Genomic DNA, 19501 nt, shown 5'->3' with positions numbered 1-19501 from the left:
CTTGATAATAAGTTGCTTTAGCTACCTGTCATACTTTTGGTTGACTGTTTTTCTAAGTATCAATCTATCTTTGTTTGTGAAAACTATTTGTAACACAAGCCAAACTGCCTATTGGGACAGACAAGGCAACTTTTCCCCAGTAGAATCATTAGGAATTCAACTCACTCTATGGAGCATTTTAGGCCCTAGAGCTAACAATATGCAACAAAAGGTGACCTCTAGCTTTTCAAACCACTTTGAACTCCAAAAAGTAGAAAATAAGTAAGAGCTTTCAGTTTTACAATTCTGAAGGAGAGAATCTTCCCGTATTTGCCACCATTCTCTGCTGGCTGTCCTGTCAGAAAGGAAGTAGCCTTCCAGGTAGACTGACCTCATGACCAGTGCTTGTTTTGTCTGGATTTCCTGGCCTGCACCATATGTTCACAGTAACTATGGGGCTTTCTTTGCTCAGGGGTGTGAAACTGGACTGGAGATAAATCTCAGTTTCTTTTTGTCCATTAAAGGAAGGGAGAGTCTTCAAAGCAGGCATTACAGATTTACTCACTTGAATCCTAGACTTAGTTTTTGGAAGTCAAGACTGATAAGATGAACTGAAATCATGTCTGAATCACATTTAAATGATATCAAGAGTCAGAGGGGGAAATACAGTCTTTTCAAGGTTTAGAATCCTACTGGAAAAAAAAAAAAAAAAGAATTCTACTGGGGAAGGGGTGGAGGTTTATGTGTACACTGTGCCTCTTGTGAGACTGTTCCTGCTTTAAAGGAAAGAGAAACAACCTGAAATGAAGAGGTGACCAAGAAGACCAGTGGGATGCAGAGAGCCCAAGTCATATTTCTTTGGTAGACTTCTGGTAAATTCAGAATGATAGAGATGAGGAAGGCAGTGAGTGACATTTGATGATAACCCTTTATGATCACTTTTTAAGACTATTAGATCACCATGTAGCCTCATTTTAGAATAGATTTCTGAATTCAAACTTACTTGAAATGTACACAATAAGCATTAGTTATTAGTGTCATATAAATGAAGCTGAAGCGCTTTGAGAAAAATTCCAAAGAAAGCAAAGCCTTTTAAGATCTCACCAAGATTTAGAAGAGCACTATTACAAACCATTATGTCATAAACAAAGACTGTCATGTTTGAATCTGGCTTCTGTCTCTTGGCCATTGGGTACACCCTAGACCTAAGGAGTCTTTATCGATCGACATATCCTCTTTAGCACTAGTGACAGAACATTGTACATTAAAATTTCAATGATCCTTAACTTTGAAATTATAAATTATTCCTGACTCTTTTCTTCTTCTCATTCTCTTCAGGAGTGCATGTTCTTTGAATAATCATTATTTACAATGTGAAGCTATACAGTCGGTAATAGTCACTCTTATTTATTGCAGTGTCAAGCTTTATAACAGGATAATAGTAAGAGAGTTTGTTCTTTACTACAAAATGCTCAAATGGGTGTATCTGTGTGTAAGTATGTGTGTATATGCAGGCCTGGTTTGATTTAACAAATATGAATCGAGGGTCCATTCTAAGGCATTGTGTTGTTTTCTAGAAGACAGAGATCAACAAGATATAAACCCTGTCTTCCGGAAAATAAAAATAATTTCTATAAATGCATCATTGGTGCAGGAAACACTAATCAGTCATATTTACAAAGCAGATCGATTATAATTCATGCTTTTGTAGGAATTTCTTTAATACACATTCTCTCATGAGAGTCCACATAGGTGAGGACAGGCACCTTGTCTTCTGTTTTGTTCACTTCCATTCCCCTAGCACCTAGTATACTGCCTGACATATCTGACACTCTCATTATTCTATAGCAAGTGCATTAGTAAAGGTAATCCATGCTTGTGAGAGAAAAAAGTCAGCTGTTGATCATGATATATAACAAATTTTTAGTGGATTCAAAAGCTTCTGACTACAATAAAGATAACTGTGAAAACTATCATGTAAGGCAAAGTCCTTAAGCTGTAGGACCTGAAATAGAATGATTAAAGAGGTTCTTCTCTAATGTGTGAAAGATATAATGAGAAAGAGGTATATCTTTTCTTTGAGAATGAGAATTGTTAGGTGAGAGTAATTTTTGCTTCCCACTACCACTCCCACCCTTAGAAAAACAGTTTAAGCTCAATTCGAGTATTTTCCAAGTAATGTGATTGGGCCATTAATTTAACATATGACATCATGGAAATATGCAAAGAGATAATACAGAAGTACCCATTGGGTTGCCAGTTTCACTTGCCTTTTCCCATGCCTTCTGACTCCAAAATTCTTGCTTTATGGGACTGTGAGGCCAGTAGAACTCAAAGAATCATTTAAATGTATTAATAATAGCTTTTTTAAATGTTATACTATCAAATAGGGATATGAAAAGAGAAATTGGATACAGGAGAAATTCTACTTAAACCCTTTGTTTCTTAGTTTAAAATTCTAAGGATCAACATGATGTAATATTAACTAAGAGCTGTAAAGGGTAAGATTTGGTTAGAAGTTATAGCTCACCATTGGCTGTGTTCCTTGGGCAAGTCACCTAATCTCTCAGCTCAAGTTTTTTACTCATAAAAGGAGAGTTATTGACTAGATAACCTCTGAAGTGCCATTCAGGTTCTAAAATGTTACAACTCGTTTATGGTTTTCTTTTAATTAAATATACTTCTATAGAACCATGTAATTATGATCTTCTTTGGTGGATTTTTCTAGAGATATTTTGTCATGTGTACTACAACTACAGAGTAAAACACAATGTAGGGTCATGTTCTCCCAGGAGAGAAAGGTCTCATTTTAAGAATTGGAAAATTTGGCATTTTCCTCCCATTTTTTATTTTCATCTTTGCACTGCCAGAAGATAAGCAGTTTGTTTTATTTTTATGATTGATGTTTTGAGCACATCCTGATGACTTTATTTGGATTTATGGAGGCTTTGGGTACAACTGAGAAGAACCCCTAAATAAATCATGGTATTTCTATGTTCTTCCTCACTTGCACTCCTTTCCTACACTAGCCTCAGGACACCAGCTAATGTCCTGGCCCTGCAGCTATGGGATCTTCCTCCCATGACATTACTTTGAGACACACTTTGCCTTTACAATGATTATTTCTAAAGCTAAAGGCCATTGCACCCCCATTGTTTATTTTTTTAAAGATTTCATTTATTTATTCATGAGAGACACAGAGAGAGAAGTAGAGACATAGGCAGAGGGAGAAGTAGGCTCCTTTGAGGGAGCCTGATGTGGGGACTCCATCCCAGGACCCTGGGATCACACCCTGAGCTGAAGGCAGAGGCTCAACTGCTGAGCCACCCAGGCATCCCACCCCCATTCTTTATTAAATTTACTACATATTCACTAATTTATGCAGCAAATATTGAGTGTTTACTGTATTGTCAAGCATTATTTTCTAAGTAGTTGGGATATATCAGTATACAAAATAGAACTGAAAAGTACCTGCCTTCATGAAACTTACATTCTTGTAGGAGACAGACAAAAAATTAAGGAACACAATATATTTTGGCAGATTGGATGTGAGATGTAAGAGCCAAAAAAAGTAAGGGATGACTCCAAGGTTTTCGGCCTAAGCAACTGGAAAGATGGAGTTGCCATCAACTGAGATAGGAAAGTTGCAAGAGAAACAGGGCTTTGGTAGAGTTAGGAGGAGATAGGAACAAGAGATTGGAACTGGAGTTGTTTTGGGACATACTGCTTTAACATGTCTGATGGATATCCAGATAGAGCCATCTAGTAGACAGCTAGGCCCATGACTTTGGATGCAGATCTGAATTTGTGTTTAGTATGAATGCTCTTTAAAGCATTGTGACTAGATGCAATCACCAGAGGATGAATGAGTTTGGGAGGAGAAGAGAACCTGAACACTGAGGACTCCAAAGTCAGAGGTCAGGGAAAAGGGGAGAAAACAGGAAAGGAGTTAAAGAAGGAACAGCCAGGGAAAGAGGAGGAAAACCTAAAGGCTATGGCATCCTGAAAGTCAAGTATGGGCAAATTATGCTTGTGCTGCTCATACACTGATAGAGCAAATAGGTGAGGGCTGAGAATTGGCCATTCGATTTAGTAATGTAGATGAACAATATGTGTGGATTTCTTTTCTGTAGAATTTATATTTCATGTGCTCAGGAATTACTGAATTTTCTAAAGGAATGATTGAATGTTTAAATTCATTTTTGTAATGAGCCACTCCCCACATTACAGTTATAATACCTGTTATCATTAGGAATGGGTTCTTATTCCCTTGAATTATGTATGGTTGTACTGTCTAAAGGTGATGCCAAGGCACCTGGGTGGCTCAGTCGGTTAAGTGTCTGCCTTTGGCTCAGGTCATGATCCCAGAGTCCTGGGATTGAACCCTGCATCAAGCTCCCTGTTCGGGGTGGGGGGTGAGGGGTGAGGGGGTCTGCTTCTCCCTCTCTCTCTGCCCCTCCTCCTTGCTTATGTTCTCTCTCTTAAATAAATAAGTTAAATCCTTTAAAAAAAAAAAGTGATGCCACTTTCCGACTGCCAGAAGAATGTGCAACAAAGCCAATGCTGGCCATAGCTGTCTAATAGGCATTAGAGAATAGTGTTAGCAATCAGGTTTCTATCAAAGTAGAATAACTTAATATTCTTAAAGTTAAGGGTTAATAGAGCAGAATTTGCTCCGTGTAATTAATTCTGAAGAAGAAATATTAAGATTCTCCTGAGAGGGAGGAAGACAGATTATTCAGGAAGAGCCAAATAAATGAAAGAAATAAACTCTGGGTTTGCAACTAACTTTACCAATATTCTTTACCAAAAGATTATACGATAGGATCTTTTTGAGAAGTAAATTTTGTAGAGCCATTAGAATGAGTTTTGGAAGTAAGTGTTTTTCATAAGGGAAATGCACATGGATTTCTGCAAAAGGACACAGAGGCAGATATATAAAATAATGTAAAAATTATGCAATTAGGACACCAGAATCTCATGATTGAATTGAAATGCCGTATTTCCAAAGATATCATGTAATTAGGTAAACTAAACTCTTACATAATAAGTTAGAAATCAGAGTTGGAAGAAATATAATCATTACATTTCTAAAATAGAAAAAAAAATAAAATTAAGCTGATTGATATTTAGGGGAAAGAACTGTTTAAACCCAAGCAGTTTATTCAGAAGTGATTCCTTCAGCTTGAAACAGTAACTCTTGAAATGATAACAAACCAATCAGAAGCTACAATAATAATGAAGAGAAATCAAGTGTAGTCCCTGTTAATGCATGTTTGTCAGAGGTGCTGAAATTTTGAAAGAATACAAAAAAAATATTTTTTCAATCAGCAGGCATAAAGCCTGTCTGCCTTCTCTTTAGTTATTGGAGTTTTTATTTTTTATTTTTTTATTTTTAAAGATTTCATTTATTTATTCATGAGGGACACACACACACAGAGAGAGAGAGAGAGAGAAGCAGAGACACAGGCAGAGGGAGAAGCAGGCTCCATGCAGGGAGCCCCACGTGGGACTCGATCCCGGGTCTCCAAGATCATGCCCTGAGCTGAAGGCAGCGCTAAACCACTGAGCCACCAGGGCTGCCCAGTTATTGGAGTTTTTAAATCAACTTTTTTATCCCCACCCTTTTTTTGCCTAAAAAATAATTCCAAGAATTTTTGCTGTGCTGGATGTCACCTTTGAGACTTATATGTTAAAATAATAAATTCTCTGTGTGTGTGTGTGTATTTTATGTCTGTCTACATACATTCATATGTAGTATATATGTACACACATACATGGCATGCATATAAACATGCCCATATACATACACTCACCCAAAGAGGTGAAATGCATTAAGAGCTCTAACACAAAAAAGATATGTCATCTTGACCAGCTGTTTCTCTAACAACCTATCTTTAAAAAAATTTTTTTTATTTAAATTGAATCAATGAACATATATATATATTATTAATTTCAGAGGTAGAATTCAGTTTTTCATCAGTCTTTTTTAAGATTTATTTATCTATTTATTTAATAGAGAGAGCACAAGCGGGGGAAGTGGCAGGCAGAGGGAAAGGGAGAAGCAGGCTCCCTTCCAAGTAGGGCGTCTGACACAGGGCTTGATCCCAGGACCCTGCGATCATGACCTGAGCTGAAGTCAATGCTTAACTGACTGAGCCACCTAGGTGGCCCTCATCAGTTTATATAACACCCAGTGCTTATTATATCATGTGGCCTGCTTAATGTCCATCACCCCTCACCCCTGTCCCCTCCAGCAACCCTCAGTTTATTTCCTATGATTAAGAGTCTCTTATGGTTTGTCTCCTTTTAGGATTCATCTTGTTTTATTTTTTCCCTCCCTTTCCTCTATGCTCCTCTGTTTTGTTTCTTAAATTCCTCATATCATAATTGTCTGTCTCTGACTGACTTATTTCACTTAGCATAATACCCTCTAGTTCCATCTATGTCATTGCAAATGTAAGCTTTCATTCTTTTCGGTGGCTGAGTAATATTCCATTGTATATATAGACCACATCTTCTTTATCCATTTATCTCTTGATGAACATCTGGGCTCTATTGTGGACATTGCTGCTATAAACATTGAGGTACAGGTGCCCCTTTGGATCACTCACTACATTCATATCTTTGGGGTAAATACCTAATAGTGCAATTCCTGAGGCATGGTGTAGCTTTAGTTTCAATTTTTAAAAAGTTTTATTTATTTATTCATGAGAGACACAGAGAGGCAGAGACATAGGGAGACAGAGAAAGAGGCTCCCTGCAGGAAGCCTGATGTGGGACTCGATCTCAGGGCCCAGGATCATGACCTGAGCCAAAGGCAGACGCTCAACCACTGAGGCACCCAGATGCCGCTGTTTTTACCTTTTTGAGTAACTTCCATACCTCCATACTGTTTTCCAGAGTGGATGCACCAGTTTGCATTCCCACCAACAGTGTAAGACAGTTCCTCTTTCTTCACATCCTTGCTAACATCTGTCATTTCCTGACTTGTTAATTTTAGCCATTCTGACCCATGTGAGGTAGTATCTCATTGTGTTTTGATTTGTATTTCCCTGATGCCAAGTGATGTTAAACATTTTTTCGTGTGTCTCTTGGCCATTTGTATGTCTTCTAACAACCCGTCTTAATTAGGCTGTGCCAGAATTAGGAGGCAGTGCATAATATTTAAGTTTCTTAGATTCCTTAGTTTCTCTTTATTTTCCATATTAAGAGACTAATGCCTGTGAAGACAACTAGGCCAAGGGCTCAGAGAACATTGCTTATTCTAAGTGCCCAGGGTTTGCTTTTTTAACAAGAGCTGCAGATAAAGAAAACAGTGAGCCTTTACCTCAGTGCTCCTCAAAGTGTGGTTCATAGAACCCTGGTGGCCTAAACCTTTTTAAGGAGTCTGCAAAGTCAAAACTATTTTTCAAGGCTAAGATTTTTCTTTGCCTTTTTCTCTTATGGTGCAAAAGCGATGGTGGGTAAGGCATCTTAGCATGAATCAAGATAGAGATATCAGACTGTACTGTGGTGAATATATTCTTCATTGGCATACACTGACAACTTGAAAAAAATGCTAGTTTCATTTAATGTCCTTATCGACCCAATAAAAATTGTTTTTAAAATTCACAACCCTTGACTACATATTGTATTAATGCACTGTATGATGGAGAAAATTACATACATACAACATTTCTGCTATATTTCACAGTACAATGGTTGTTTCAAGGAAAAGTTCTTATTTGAGATGAAAGTTGAATTAGCTACTTTATCATATTACACCATTTTTACTTGACTAAAACAACTGATTTTTTGGACTATAGCATGTGGAAGTTATTTTCTCAAAATGAATGAAGTGAGTCTAATGCTTCAAGAAAAGCCACTGATACTATTTGCTGCCAGAAATGAAAATCAAACTTTCAAGTAGTGATTAGAATTTTGGAAAAATTCCCATTCCTTAAAACTTTTCTCATGGAAGCAGTGATGGTATAAATGAATGTGATTTTTTAAATATAATTTGTTAACATTTGGGAGATCTGCTTAACTCAGTGGTCCAGTATTTTCCTGATGACCAATGTATGATGTTACAAACCATGTGTGGGTAAAAGATCTATTTGAAGTGCAAGATAGATGAATGAGTTTTAATATCATGAATTTTAAAAAGTTCATTGACATAGTCTTCAGATTCTATAATTCAGCTAACCAAGTCAGTTTGATATATTATCAAAAATTAATAACCACAATTATATGAAAAGGCTGTTAAGATACTCCTCTATTTTCCAACTACATATCTATTTGATTCATAAATTTCTATCAAAATAACATATTGCAGCAGATTAAATGCAGAAGCAGATATGAGAATCCAGCTATCTTCCATTAAACAGAGGTTAAAGAGATTTACAAAAGTGTAAAACAATACCATTATTCTCATTTTTTTTAAGACTGGAGTTATTTTTCATAATACAATTTAACATGTAATGGGCTTATTTTTGTTAGTTAATATATTGATTTTAAATTTTCTTGGCTTTAATTTCTAATATGGTAAATATTGAGTAGTGTGATCCACGTAAAAGATGTTCCTTGAGGTCCTTCTTAATACTAGAGCATGAAGGGGTCCTGAGATGAAAAAAATTGAAAACCACTGCTCTATGCTGGTGCATTTTATTCCTGAAATTGTTCTTCACTTTAAAGAATGAGCCCATTTGCCTCCAAGGTGTACAGGAACTTACCATGAAAGAAACAACTAAGAAATCCATCAAGAATGTAGACTAGAGGGGCGCCTGGGTGGCTCAGTGGTTAAGCATATGCCTTTGGCTCAGCTCATGATCCTGGGGTCCTGGGATCGAGTCCTCCATTGATCTCCCTGAAGGGAGCCTGCCTCTCCCTCTGCCGGTGTCTCTGCCTCTCTCTCTCTCTCTCTTTCTCTGTGTGTGTGTGTGTGTGTCTCATGAATAAATAAATAAAATCTTTTAAAAAATGTAGACTAGAGCACAGGTACAGTCCTTGTTAGCACTGACTGTGCAGCTGGTTAGGGCTGCCCCAGATTTGATATGGAGGAGCAATGCTCCATGAATAAGCATCTGAATTCACTCATTCACGTGTTCAGCAACAGTTGTTTAGGGCTTCCTCCTGTTTGCCAGGCACAGTGGTAAGTGATGGGGATGCAGCACAGGATAAGACAGTAGTGGGGTGCCTGGGTGGCTCAACTAGTTATGCATCCAACTCTTCGTTTTGGCTCAGGTCATGATCCCAGGGTCGTGGAATCAAGCCCTACAACGCGCTCCAGAGTCTACTGAGTCTGCTGTCCATCTACCTCTGCTCCTCCCCCTGCTTGCTCTCTCTCTCTCTCTCATGAATAAATAAAATCTTTTAAATAATAATAATAATAATTAATAATAATAATAATAGTAAGACAGTAGCTTCTGAAGCAGAGCTTGGAGGTTAAGAGGAGTTAGAGCCTCTGCGACCGCCATTTCAACCATTGGGACTAGGGAATACTTGGGGCAGTGAGGTTGTAGTGATTCACTGAGAAGCAAAGAGACCATGAAGTATCAGGAAATCAAACTTTGAACTAGTGTGAAATGTCAAGGATGCTAGGAATCTGCAAAGTTCTTTATTTAGCTTGTGTGACTTGCTAGCAGCATATGTTTTGAGAACACACATGCATAACATACAGGTTCTTCCTTCAAGAAGCTTCCAGCCTAGTGATAGTAACAGAATGGAGTAAGGAGAGTTGTGTTTTGATAAAATGAGAAAATCATTAAAAAAAAAATCATATCAAATGCTGCACAGACGTCCAGTCAGTAGGTCATAGGTGAGAGTGGCACTGGGCTGTTGAAATTTTCAACATTGTGTTAAGGGAACAAACCACAAAGAAGACAAATCTCTGCTTAAGGAAGTCGGCTAAAGCAACAGGACAGAATGGATAATGTTATAATGGTTTCCAAAGATAACCACCAGTGAAGTCAACAAAAGAGGCTTTGCTTTGCTTTGGGCTATTGATTGTACAGCCCTTAATTCAGGATTCGGGAAGGAAAGATCCATGACCCAAACAGAGCTTGGGAGAATAAGCAGCAAATGTAGCCTTGCCCTTGCTCTTTACTTAGGACTAACAAGGACAGATGCAGAGAGCTAGATTATTGGATCCCAAGGTGGCAAAAGGGAGAGAAATTTTCTCTTTGTCCCACATTGGCTGCCATAAGATAAGAAAAGAACATTCCTTCTCACAGTAGCGGGGCGATGAACTTCAAGTCCCAGATCACAGTAAAGGCAGTGGGCCTGAGCGGGGAGAAAGTACAACACAGACCAGAAGAGCATGTGTCTCTTTCTCCCCTTCCCCAGAGCCTCCGGTGCATCTTAATCATTTACCTCCTGTTATTTCAGTGGAGGTGGACATTTCCAGGGACAACGGATTTCTCAGAGGAGAAAATCAGGATGAATTTGAGGTTTATGGTGAAATATGAGGAATACAGAAAATAGAGAAAAGAGATCAAGCCAAAAGCACAGGGATAAAAACAGGGGAGGCAAGAAAAAATGAGGTCCTTTGCAAAGCACCCCCACCGCCTATGGCAACCACCACCTCGGAGGTCTTCCTTCTCAGGAGACCAGGACTATGTGGCAAAGTCATCTGCCTTCCCGGGAGCAAGCGCTGTTACCTCACAGAGAGACCAGTAGTTGACACAAGCCAATGCTGAGATTACATTTAAAATAGTTTGAAGCTGCCACCAGGACAGGAAGGTAAATGACAGAAGCATTTCAAGGGTTGGACTCTATTCTCTCTAGCATCTTTGTAGTCTGTTGAGGTGACGGGAGAGCCCAAGAAATAATGCCCTGCCCTGGCCCTGGTCTCTGTGGTTCCCGGGGAGCCAAAGGGAACCCACTTAGGGAATGGTAGCCAGGGAAAGGACTTGCCTCCTCCCTGTGGAAAGCACTCACCACTGGTTCTGGCCAACAAAGCACTTGGGCCACAACAACTCCTGGGCTAGTCCAGACTGTTTCTCCTGGGCTGCAGCAGCGTTGCAAAGGCTGTTAACGGGGCAGCCCGGGTGGCCCAGTGGTTTAGCGCCGCCTTCGGCCCAAGGGCTGGGCCTGGAGACCCGGGATCGAGTCCCACGTCAGGCTCCCTGTGTTGTGGGGCCTGCTTCTCCCTCTGCCTGTGTCTCTGCCTCTCTCTCTCTCTGTGTCTCATGAATAAATAAATAAAATCTTTAAAAATATATAAAATAAAATAAATAAATACAAAGGCTGTTAACGCAGTGTGTTGTGCATGCAGATAAATTAATTCACCACCTTTCCTTTCTTAGAAACATGATTCCGGTAACAGAATTCCGGCAGTTCTCTGAGCAGCAGCCTGCCTTCCGCGTGCTGAAACCGTGGTGGGATGTGTTCACCGACTACCTCTCGGTGGCGATGCTGATGATCGGTGTGTTTGGATGTACGCTCCAGGTAGGTGCCTGGACTCGGTCGAATGAAGCCGGAGCAAGGTACTAAGCTGTCAGACCCTTTACAAAGAGCTGGCAGGGGGATTTTTAGCCACTGAGTTCTAGTTGCCCTTCTTGCCTTGCCTACGATGTTTACGGTCACAGCAGGGAGGCCAACACACTTATTGTACTGAACTCCCTGAGCCCAGACAGCAGGTGACTGTAGCCAAGTAACACTAACATCAGAGGGAATCCCTCGTCTTTCAAAGTTGGCTTTATAATAAAATATAGCATGTGACAGCCACAGTGTGATTTATATTGCCAAAAGGGAACCTTCTTTTCTAATGCCTGATAGAATTTTCCAAAAGAACTAACATTTTGATGAGATGTTATTTTACTCAATGATTGATTGATTGATTGATTGATTGATTGATTTTAGAGAGAGAGATTGCACACCTATGTGTGTACATGAGTGGGGGGAGAGGCAGAGGGAGAGGGAGAGAGAGAATCTCAAGCTGAGTAGGGACTGAGCATGGAATCCAAGAGAGGGCTCAGTCTAATGACCCTGAGATTGTGACCTGAGCCAAAATCGAGTCAGACGCTTGACTGAGCCACCTAGTTGCCTCCCTCCATGTTTATTCTGAATTACAATGTATGTAACCCAATCAAAATTTATTCTATATAGATGCTGTATATTCATATATTGAATCCAGATACATTTTGCATACCTGCTATGTGCCAGGCACTATACTTTGAGGATAGATAGATACAGATATAGATAGATATAGATAGATATTTCATTACTTGGGTGAAACTAAATAAACCAGCAATCAAGTGTTATATTATGATAGAGATAAACCTAAAGCACTAAGGGCATGCAGAGGTGAATACTGGGCTTGGGGAATAAAGGAAAGGGGATGGTTGTATTACAACTTGGAGAACCAGGGTACCATCAGCTCAGGTCATGATCCCAGGGTCCTAGGATCAAGCCCCACATCGGGCTCCCTGCTCAGTAGGAAGTCTGCTTCTTCCTCTCCGTCTGTGCTTACTCTCACTCTCTCTCAAGTGAATGAATACAATCTAAAAAAAACAAAAACAAAAACTTAGAGAACCAACTATAGTCAGGGGGAGGGAGCTAGGGGTGGCAAAAGTGCCAGAAAGGAGAAATAAAGTTCTAATGGCTGTGGGGAAGAACATGATATCTTTAGAAAACTGTCAGTAGGACTGGCAGTCATTGGGTATCATCAGTGTAGAATTGAAGCCATGCCTGTGAATGGACTCACCAAGGAGAATGTGACAGGTGAGATGATGTCAGGAGTACCACAGCATGAACAAAGGAAACAGGGGTGCCTTTGCAGGAGATTGAGAAGGAGCAGCCACACAGATAGGTCGAAACCAAGAGAGAGGAGGAGCTCAGAAGTCAAAGGCAGGGGTGATCAATGATGGCAGCCATACAACTAACCCATGGACTAAGGAGAGAAAAGTAGCATGTTTAGCTCTTTCAGAAACATAGTTTGAGTGGTTGGAAAAGCAAATGGAAATTAAAGACTATGGGGTAGATGTGACTTTCAGGTAGATCAGCTGAGGGAAAGATAAACTTGGAAGAAAGGGGTGTCTGGGTGGCTCAGTTGGCTAAGCATCCAACTCTTGATTTTGCCTCAGGTCATAATCTCAGAGTCATGAGATCAAGCCCTGCATTGGGCTCTATGCTGGGCAAGGAGCCTGCTTAGGATTCTCTCTCCCACGTTAAGCAGGGCACACGATTAGATGAGCACTGATGTTATACTATATGTTGGCAAGTTGAATTTAAATAAAATAAAAATAAATAAAATTTAAAAAGAGGATTCTCTTTCTACCTCTGCCTCTGCCCTTCCCCCTCCTGACCACCCCCCTCTCTCCTTCTCTAAAAATAATAATTGATTTCAATAATAGCTAACACATAGTGCTTCCTAACTGTCAGGTACTCTTCTGAATACTTCAGACATATTTTAACTCATTTCATCCTCATGGCAACTGTAAGATGTGGGACTATTATTATCCCCCATTTCCAGGGAGGTAACAAAGGCACAGAGAGCTTAAGGAAACCTCCAGGGTGAATGGCAAAACACTTCCTGAGACCCAGGCAGTTTGGCCCCAAAATCTCTGCTCTTAATTTCTAACCCCATGCTGCTTTTATCTGTAGACTGAAAACATTTTCCCTTCCTCCACCCCCAAAAAAGGATGCCAGTGAAGAGAGGAAGGACATACATCCATTAGCAAATAAAACAAATGGTTGTTGAAGAAAACTACTGGGTCTCAGGTACTGTCCTAGGTGCTAAGAATCATCACTGCAGGAGGAAAGAGTCAAAGACAAATATCCCCGCCTTATAGAGTTTAAATTCTGTGGGTAAGCCAACTAAGAAAAATCAGTTCATGGAATTCCAGGTATTAGAAGGTAATAAGGACAATGGAAAAGAAAATAGAGCATATGAGGCTGGTCTCAGCCGGTGATGTTAGGAGTTTGCAGTTCTCAAATAGGAAGCCTTCATTGAGAAGGTGATTTTTGATGAAGGAATTGAAGGAAGTGTGGGAGCAGGCCACGCAGATGTCTAGGGAGGAGCCTCCCTGGTAGAGGGAACAGCAAAAGCAAGAGATGTGTGGACAGTGTTCACAGATTCCTTCCTCTTCTCCAGGAGAATTTGACATTTGACTTTCTCAACTTTCTAGTTCTGTTTCCCTGGAGACCTGATAAAAGTAGAATGTTAGCTGTGTTACTAGGCAACACTGCTGATGGTATAAATGACTGCTGTTGGGTCAACTGCATCTGGCCTGGAAGAATGATAAATGCCTGGGAGGAAGCCACACTGCGGGACTTCCGTGATTGTGGTGACACCTATAATTGGACATGTCCCTTGACACACGAAAAGTGTATCTATTGAGTTACAACAGATCTTAGTCTCTTTGAGCATAAGGCTTTTAAGCCAAGGTAAGTGCAGACTCCACCTCCAGTGGATTCCTTTTCCTGGTTTCTGAGATGATCTGGGGAGGAGGGGCTCGAAGAGAGCCAAGGTCCTGGGTGGGGTGTGGACCATAGACAGCCAGTGACGAAGGTTCCTCCTAAGGTAGAAAAAGGCTGATGCCACTTTACTTGCAAGCTGTGACTTTAATCCGGGATCATTCTAAGTGATTCTGGTGCCAGATGAACGTTAGGATAATCATAAAATCTGGATGTTGATATGAACCTAGAAAGACTCTGGTGACATTACAGGCCTGTGTGTGTGTGGGGGGGTGTCCCTGGCATGCTGGAGGAAGAGCCAGGAAGTCGATGAGCTAGAGCAGAACGAGTGAGGGGCAGGGTAGAAGAATAGGGCCTGAGAAGCAACAGCTGTGGATCACGTAGGGCCTGGAAAGCTTCGAGCTTTGCTCTGAGTGGAACGGGACATGTTTGGGGGTTCAAGCAGAAGGTTGTCATTATCTGACTTGTGTTGCAACGAGACCACTCTAGTTGTTAAGAATACAGTGTAGGGGGCAAGGATGGAAGCAGGCAGATTCTTTAGAAGGCCAATGTAGTGATCCAGGCAAGACACAGATCAGATGGCTTGCTTGCACCAGGATGGAAGCTGTGGTTCTGGATCTATTTTGAAGGAAAAGCACCCAGATTGGCTGCAAGATTGAATGTGATATATGAGGGGGGAAAAAAGAAATCGTGACTATAAGATTTTTAGGCCTGAGCTACTGGAAAAAGTTTTTTTGAGCATAACTAGATATCCAAGTAGACCTGTTAAGTCAGCAGTTGGATATAAGACCAAGGCGTTCAGGGTAGGTGAAGAAGGATGGTTAATCTTCATGAAGAAGGGGGCGATGGATCCAGGATGCAGGTAGCAGGATAACCCTCGATTTGGGAAAGAGAGTCTTCCCCCAGATTGGGAATGACGGCTATAGATGCATTTTATTGGGGGGAGGGGCAGGAGAGGCACAGATAGGATGACAGTTTATGTCTTATGGCTTCTGTGAGGTAGAAAGTGACACATCTGTGGGGAGCGTGGGAGGGCAAGAGAGGTGGCAGGATGTGGCAACAAAGGAGGCATAGCGCAGGGTCCTCAAAGAGAGGGCAAATATTTTAGAATGGCTGGTTTGAGAAGTAGAGAGGGAGGTGACATAGACAGGAGGACGCTGCATCTGGTTTACTTTATCACCATGTCATGGCGCCCAGACCACCACAGGACCTGCTTATGGAGGGTGGGAATCGTTTTTCTCATTTGCGTACCCATGGCACGAGGAAATGCAGAAAAGAGAAACTGCACAGAGTGTCTGTAAGAACTAGTAGTTCACTTGGAACAAGAGCATGAACCTATGAAAATGTCTATAATGAACATCATTTAAGAAATGTGCCCACAGTGAGTTCAGAAGGTACGAGTGAATGAGTTTAATAAGTTCAAGCATGAGTTGATCATCTCTTCTGTGCCATGGTCAGGATCATCTTCCTAGAGCACAGCCCTGTCATGCCTCTCTGCTGTGCACTAGCTCCTGGTGCTCCCCACAGAGCACCCTGCCCAGTGCACTACTACTCTTCAGATAGTGACCTGACCTGGGTCCTTCACACATAGGCCTGTTTCATCCTCACGGCTTTTAAAAGAAGACAGACCTCAGGGCACGTGGGTGGCTCAGTCGGCTCGGCTCGGCATCTGCCTTTGGCTCAAGCTGTGATCCCCAGGTCCTGGAATGGAGCCCTGCAGCAGGCTTCCTGCTCAGCAGGGAATCGGCTTCTCTCTCTCTCTCCCTCTGCCCCTCCCCACTGCTCTTTGTCTGTCTCTCTGATACAAATAAAATCTTAAAAAGAAAAAAAGACCTCAGTTAACTAGAATACAGGGAGTATAGTCTGAGATGTCAAGGCTCTAAACAATGTGGAATGCCTCAAAGGAAGATTGCATCAGAATATGAAGGCTTCCAAGCTCAGAATTCATAGGGAGTAGACCATTTGATTCAACAGACATTCCTAAGTATCTACGATATGTCAGGCATTGTGTGGGCTGCTAGACACTGAAAGAGGAATACGGTACAACCCCTGCCCTCAGATTGCTGATAGTCTAAAGACCATAGAAATCCATAAGAGGTACCATTCATGTGTAAGCACCTTAATCGCAGTAGACTTCGAGAGCATTGAATATGGTGTCATCTCAGCTGCTGGAAGTTAGGGGCTTGAGATGAAAATTGAGCTAAGTATCAAAGAATGAATATACAGAACTAATATGTATATATTATATCTGTATATAATATATATTATATTATATATATGGTTCAGTAGATATATATATATGTAGTACATTCGTATGTTTTGTATATGTATGTTAAAGGAAAAAGCACAAACAGAAGACATAGTATGATCATTTCACAAAGCCCTCATCAATAGGTACCAGTGGCATTTTTAGGGGGCATCCTGCAATGGGTAGCTCATTCCCACACAGCAGACTTGTCTTATCCAGAGTAGTAATAACATTTCCATTGAGTAACCCTGATAAGGGAACCTATCCTAGAATCTCCATGTACTTTAGGTAGATTAGTCCCATATTTTGGATGAGAATTTTCATCCAAAAGGTAGGTAACTTGTCCCAAAGCCAAAAGGAATGCAATGGATGTTTAGATCTCAGCATGGGTCTTTCACCCTTGTGCACACTGCTTTGGAACAGTATGGAAGCATTAAAATTGCACAATCATATGGCCAAATATTGGCTTGTGAAACAGGATCTCAAGTATAAAAATAAGTGCAAAATGACTGAAAGGGAAAATAGTTAGAAAAAGAATGAATTCCTGAATTACATCTTAGATTTTCTAAAAGATTATTCACTATACATCTGCCATAAAAAAAAAACTTTCAACCTATAATCAACATTAAAGAAACAAGAAATAAAATATGGTATAAATTAATTAGGAGAGTAAAAACATCCCATATACCCATATCACAAATGAAAGTAATGTTCCTTAGGGGGAGAATTTGAGCTCTTATTTTAGTTCTTTTTGTAAAGATTTTATTTATTCATGAGAGATACAGAGAGGCAGAGACATAGGCAGAAGGAAAAGTAGGTTCCCTTGGGGAGCCTGATGTGGGACTCAATCCCAGGACCCCAGGATCACAACCTGAGCCAAAGGCAGACACTCAACCACCAAGCCATCCAGGTGCCCTCTTATTTTAGTTCTGATATAATCCTCTGAAATGGATTAACGATTGATAATTTCATAAACAAAAGCTTCTCTGTGAAGCTAAATTGCTTTCCCAATTCCAAGGCAATAGTTTAAGTACATAATCATTAAAATCACATCATAAAATAGGTTTTTATGCCTTTGGTTTCCTTTTGTAAAATGAAAATGTGATCATTATTTCTGGTCTTATTTATAAAACAAGTTACTCTTATGGTTCAAAAACATGACAAAGCAAAATCTACATAAGGAAGGGTTACAAGAGCATTCAGTGGTAGTAAAATAGTAGTCCAATGACTTTTTGACTCTTTGCAAAATGGCTTTTTCCAATGACAAATAAAAGTCGATCATTTATTCCGAAAATATTGTATTCAGGGGTGCCTGGGTGGTTCAGTCAGTTGAGCGTCTGGCTCTTGTTTTCATCTCAGGTCTTGATCTCAAGGTTGGTCGTGGGATCAAGCCCCACTCAGTTCTGAGCTCAGCATGGAATCTGCTTGGGATTCTCTCTCCCTCTCCCTCCCTGCCTCTCCGTTGTGTGTGCACGCACACACACAGACACACACACACACACTCTCTCTCTCTTTAAAATAAATAAGTAGAATCTGTAAAAAATATATTGTGTTTACATAGGTTTAACACCATACATTTTGAAAATCCCAGGGAAAGGAGGAAGTCATTACCTATTGACCCATTGTTCTCAGTGTTCACTTTTTTGCTCTGATGTAAAAGGATTACAGTCAACATGCTGGTCTTACTCTTCTGACAAATATTTGACCATTTCCAAGCAAGTAGCTATTTTCAAGGCTGCCGTGCAATAAGATCATGTATAAAAAGCATTCCTTAGATTACATCAGTCCACATGAGAAGCAAATGCAAAGTCCTTATAAACCAGGAGACTCTATGTGTCCTATTCCTGTACAGTCATACAGCCTTAAGGACCAGTAGTGTAAACACCCAACTTTGTGCTATAAACAACACTATTCAAAACTCAACACACTCAATAAAATGGAACAAATCCTGAAAGGTCAACACATTGCTTCCTGGAAAAATAAGATTGCTTTAGATCTCTGCTCAGCAACTCCAGGTTATCTTATTATGACCAAATCCCAAACAGCCCACAGGCAGGCTGTTACCAAATATAGAGTTAGTAGTTAGAAACCAGAAACAGGAACTGGAAGAAACAAGCCCCCTGGAAGTCCAAGGGGACTGCTTTGTGACTGTTACACAAGAAAGACATTTCCTGCTTTCTGAATTAGGAAAGAAAAGAAAGCCAAGAGAATAATTTCAATGACTTGAAAGCACCTAAAAAAAAAAAAAGAAAAATCCTTAGGGACTTGACCCAATCACCAAGGAGCAGTCTGGCCAGCAGGGTCACACTGGAGAGGAGTTTGGTACACCTGAGCTTGTTGGTCAGAGTCGGCCCCCCACCTTGATTTGGGGTACACGCTGAAGGTAACTTTTGCTTCTCTGAGTTAGAGCCATTGGTGTCGGCTCCATGGCAGATGGCCTACAAATGAAAAGGCTCCGAGGCAGTTCACTGGAAAGTGCAGGTGATAAAAATTAGAGACTCTCGAAGGATTCCAGAGAAGTTCTTTCTTTCTTTTTTTTTTTTTTTTAAGATTTTATTTATTTATTCATGAGAGACACTGAGAGAAAGAGGCAGAAACACAGGCAGAGGGAGAAGCAGGCCCCATGCAGGGAGCCTGACATGGGACTTGATCCCGGGTCTCCAGGATCACACCCTGAGCCCAAGGCAGGCGCTAAACCACTGAGCCACCCAGGGATCCCCGAGAAGTTCATTTTTGATAATGTGCCCTGAATTCTGGTTTCTGTCTCCTTCCCCTACCCTCTGTCACATAGTGTCTGGATTTCTAGCAGATCTTTTTCTTTTGTCAAATTTGAATTTAGAGATAGAGACTCAGAAATTCTTACTTAGATTAATT

At 40.6% G+C, this 19501-nt stretch overlaps 1 protein-coding gene across 2 annotated transcripts in view; it reads left to right on the top strand.

Annotated features, from left to right (window-relative positions):
- LRRC8C (leucine rich repeat containing 8 VRAC subunit C) overlaps positions 1 to 19501 on the top strand; it is an 84506-nt gene that overhangs the window by 36348 nt on the left and 28657 nt on the right. Inside the window, exon 2 of one of the 2 annotated variants that reach the window (XM_038541439.1) lies at positions 11268 to 11409. In XM_038541439.1, coding sequence (XP_038397367.1) covers positions 11272 to 11409 — 138 coding nt within the window. In that variant the 5' untranslated portion in view covers positions 11268 to 11271. Of the gene's footprint in view, positions 1 to 11267; positions 11410 to 14143; positions 14350 to 19501 lie in introns of those variants that run through there. The other variant, XM_038541440.1, reaches the window with a different exon arrangement.

The sequence above is a fragment of the Canis lupus genome, chromosome 6 (assembly GCF_011100685.1).
Source record: "Canis lupus familiaris isolate Mischka breed German Shepherd chromosome 6, alternate assembly UU_Cfam_GSD_1.0, whole genome shotgun sequence".
Lineage (NCBI taxonomy): Eukaryota > Metazoa > Chordata > Mammalia > Carnivora > Canidae > Canis > Canis lupus.
This window is presented reverse-complemented; position numbering and strand designations above follow the sequence as displayed.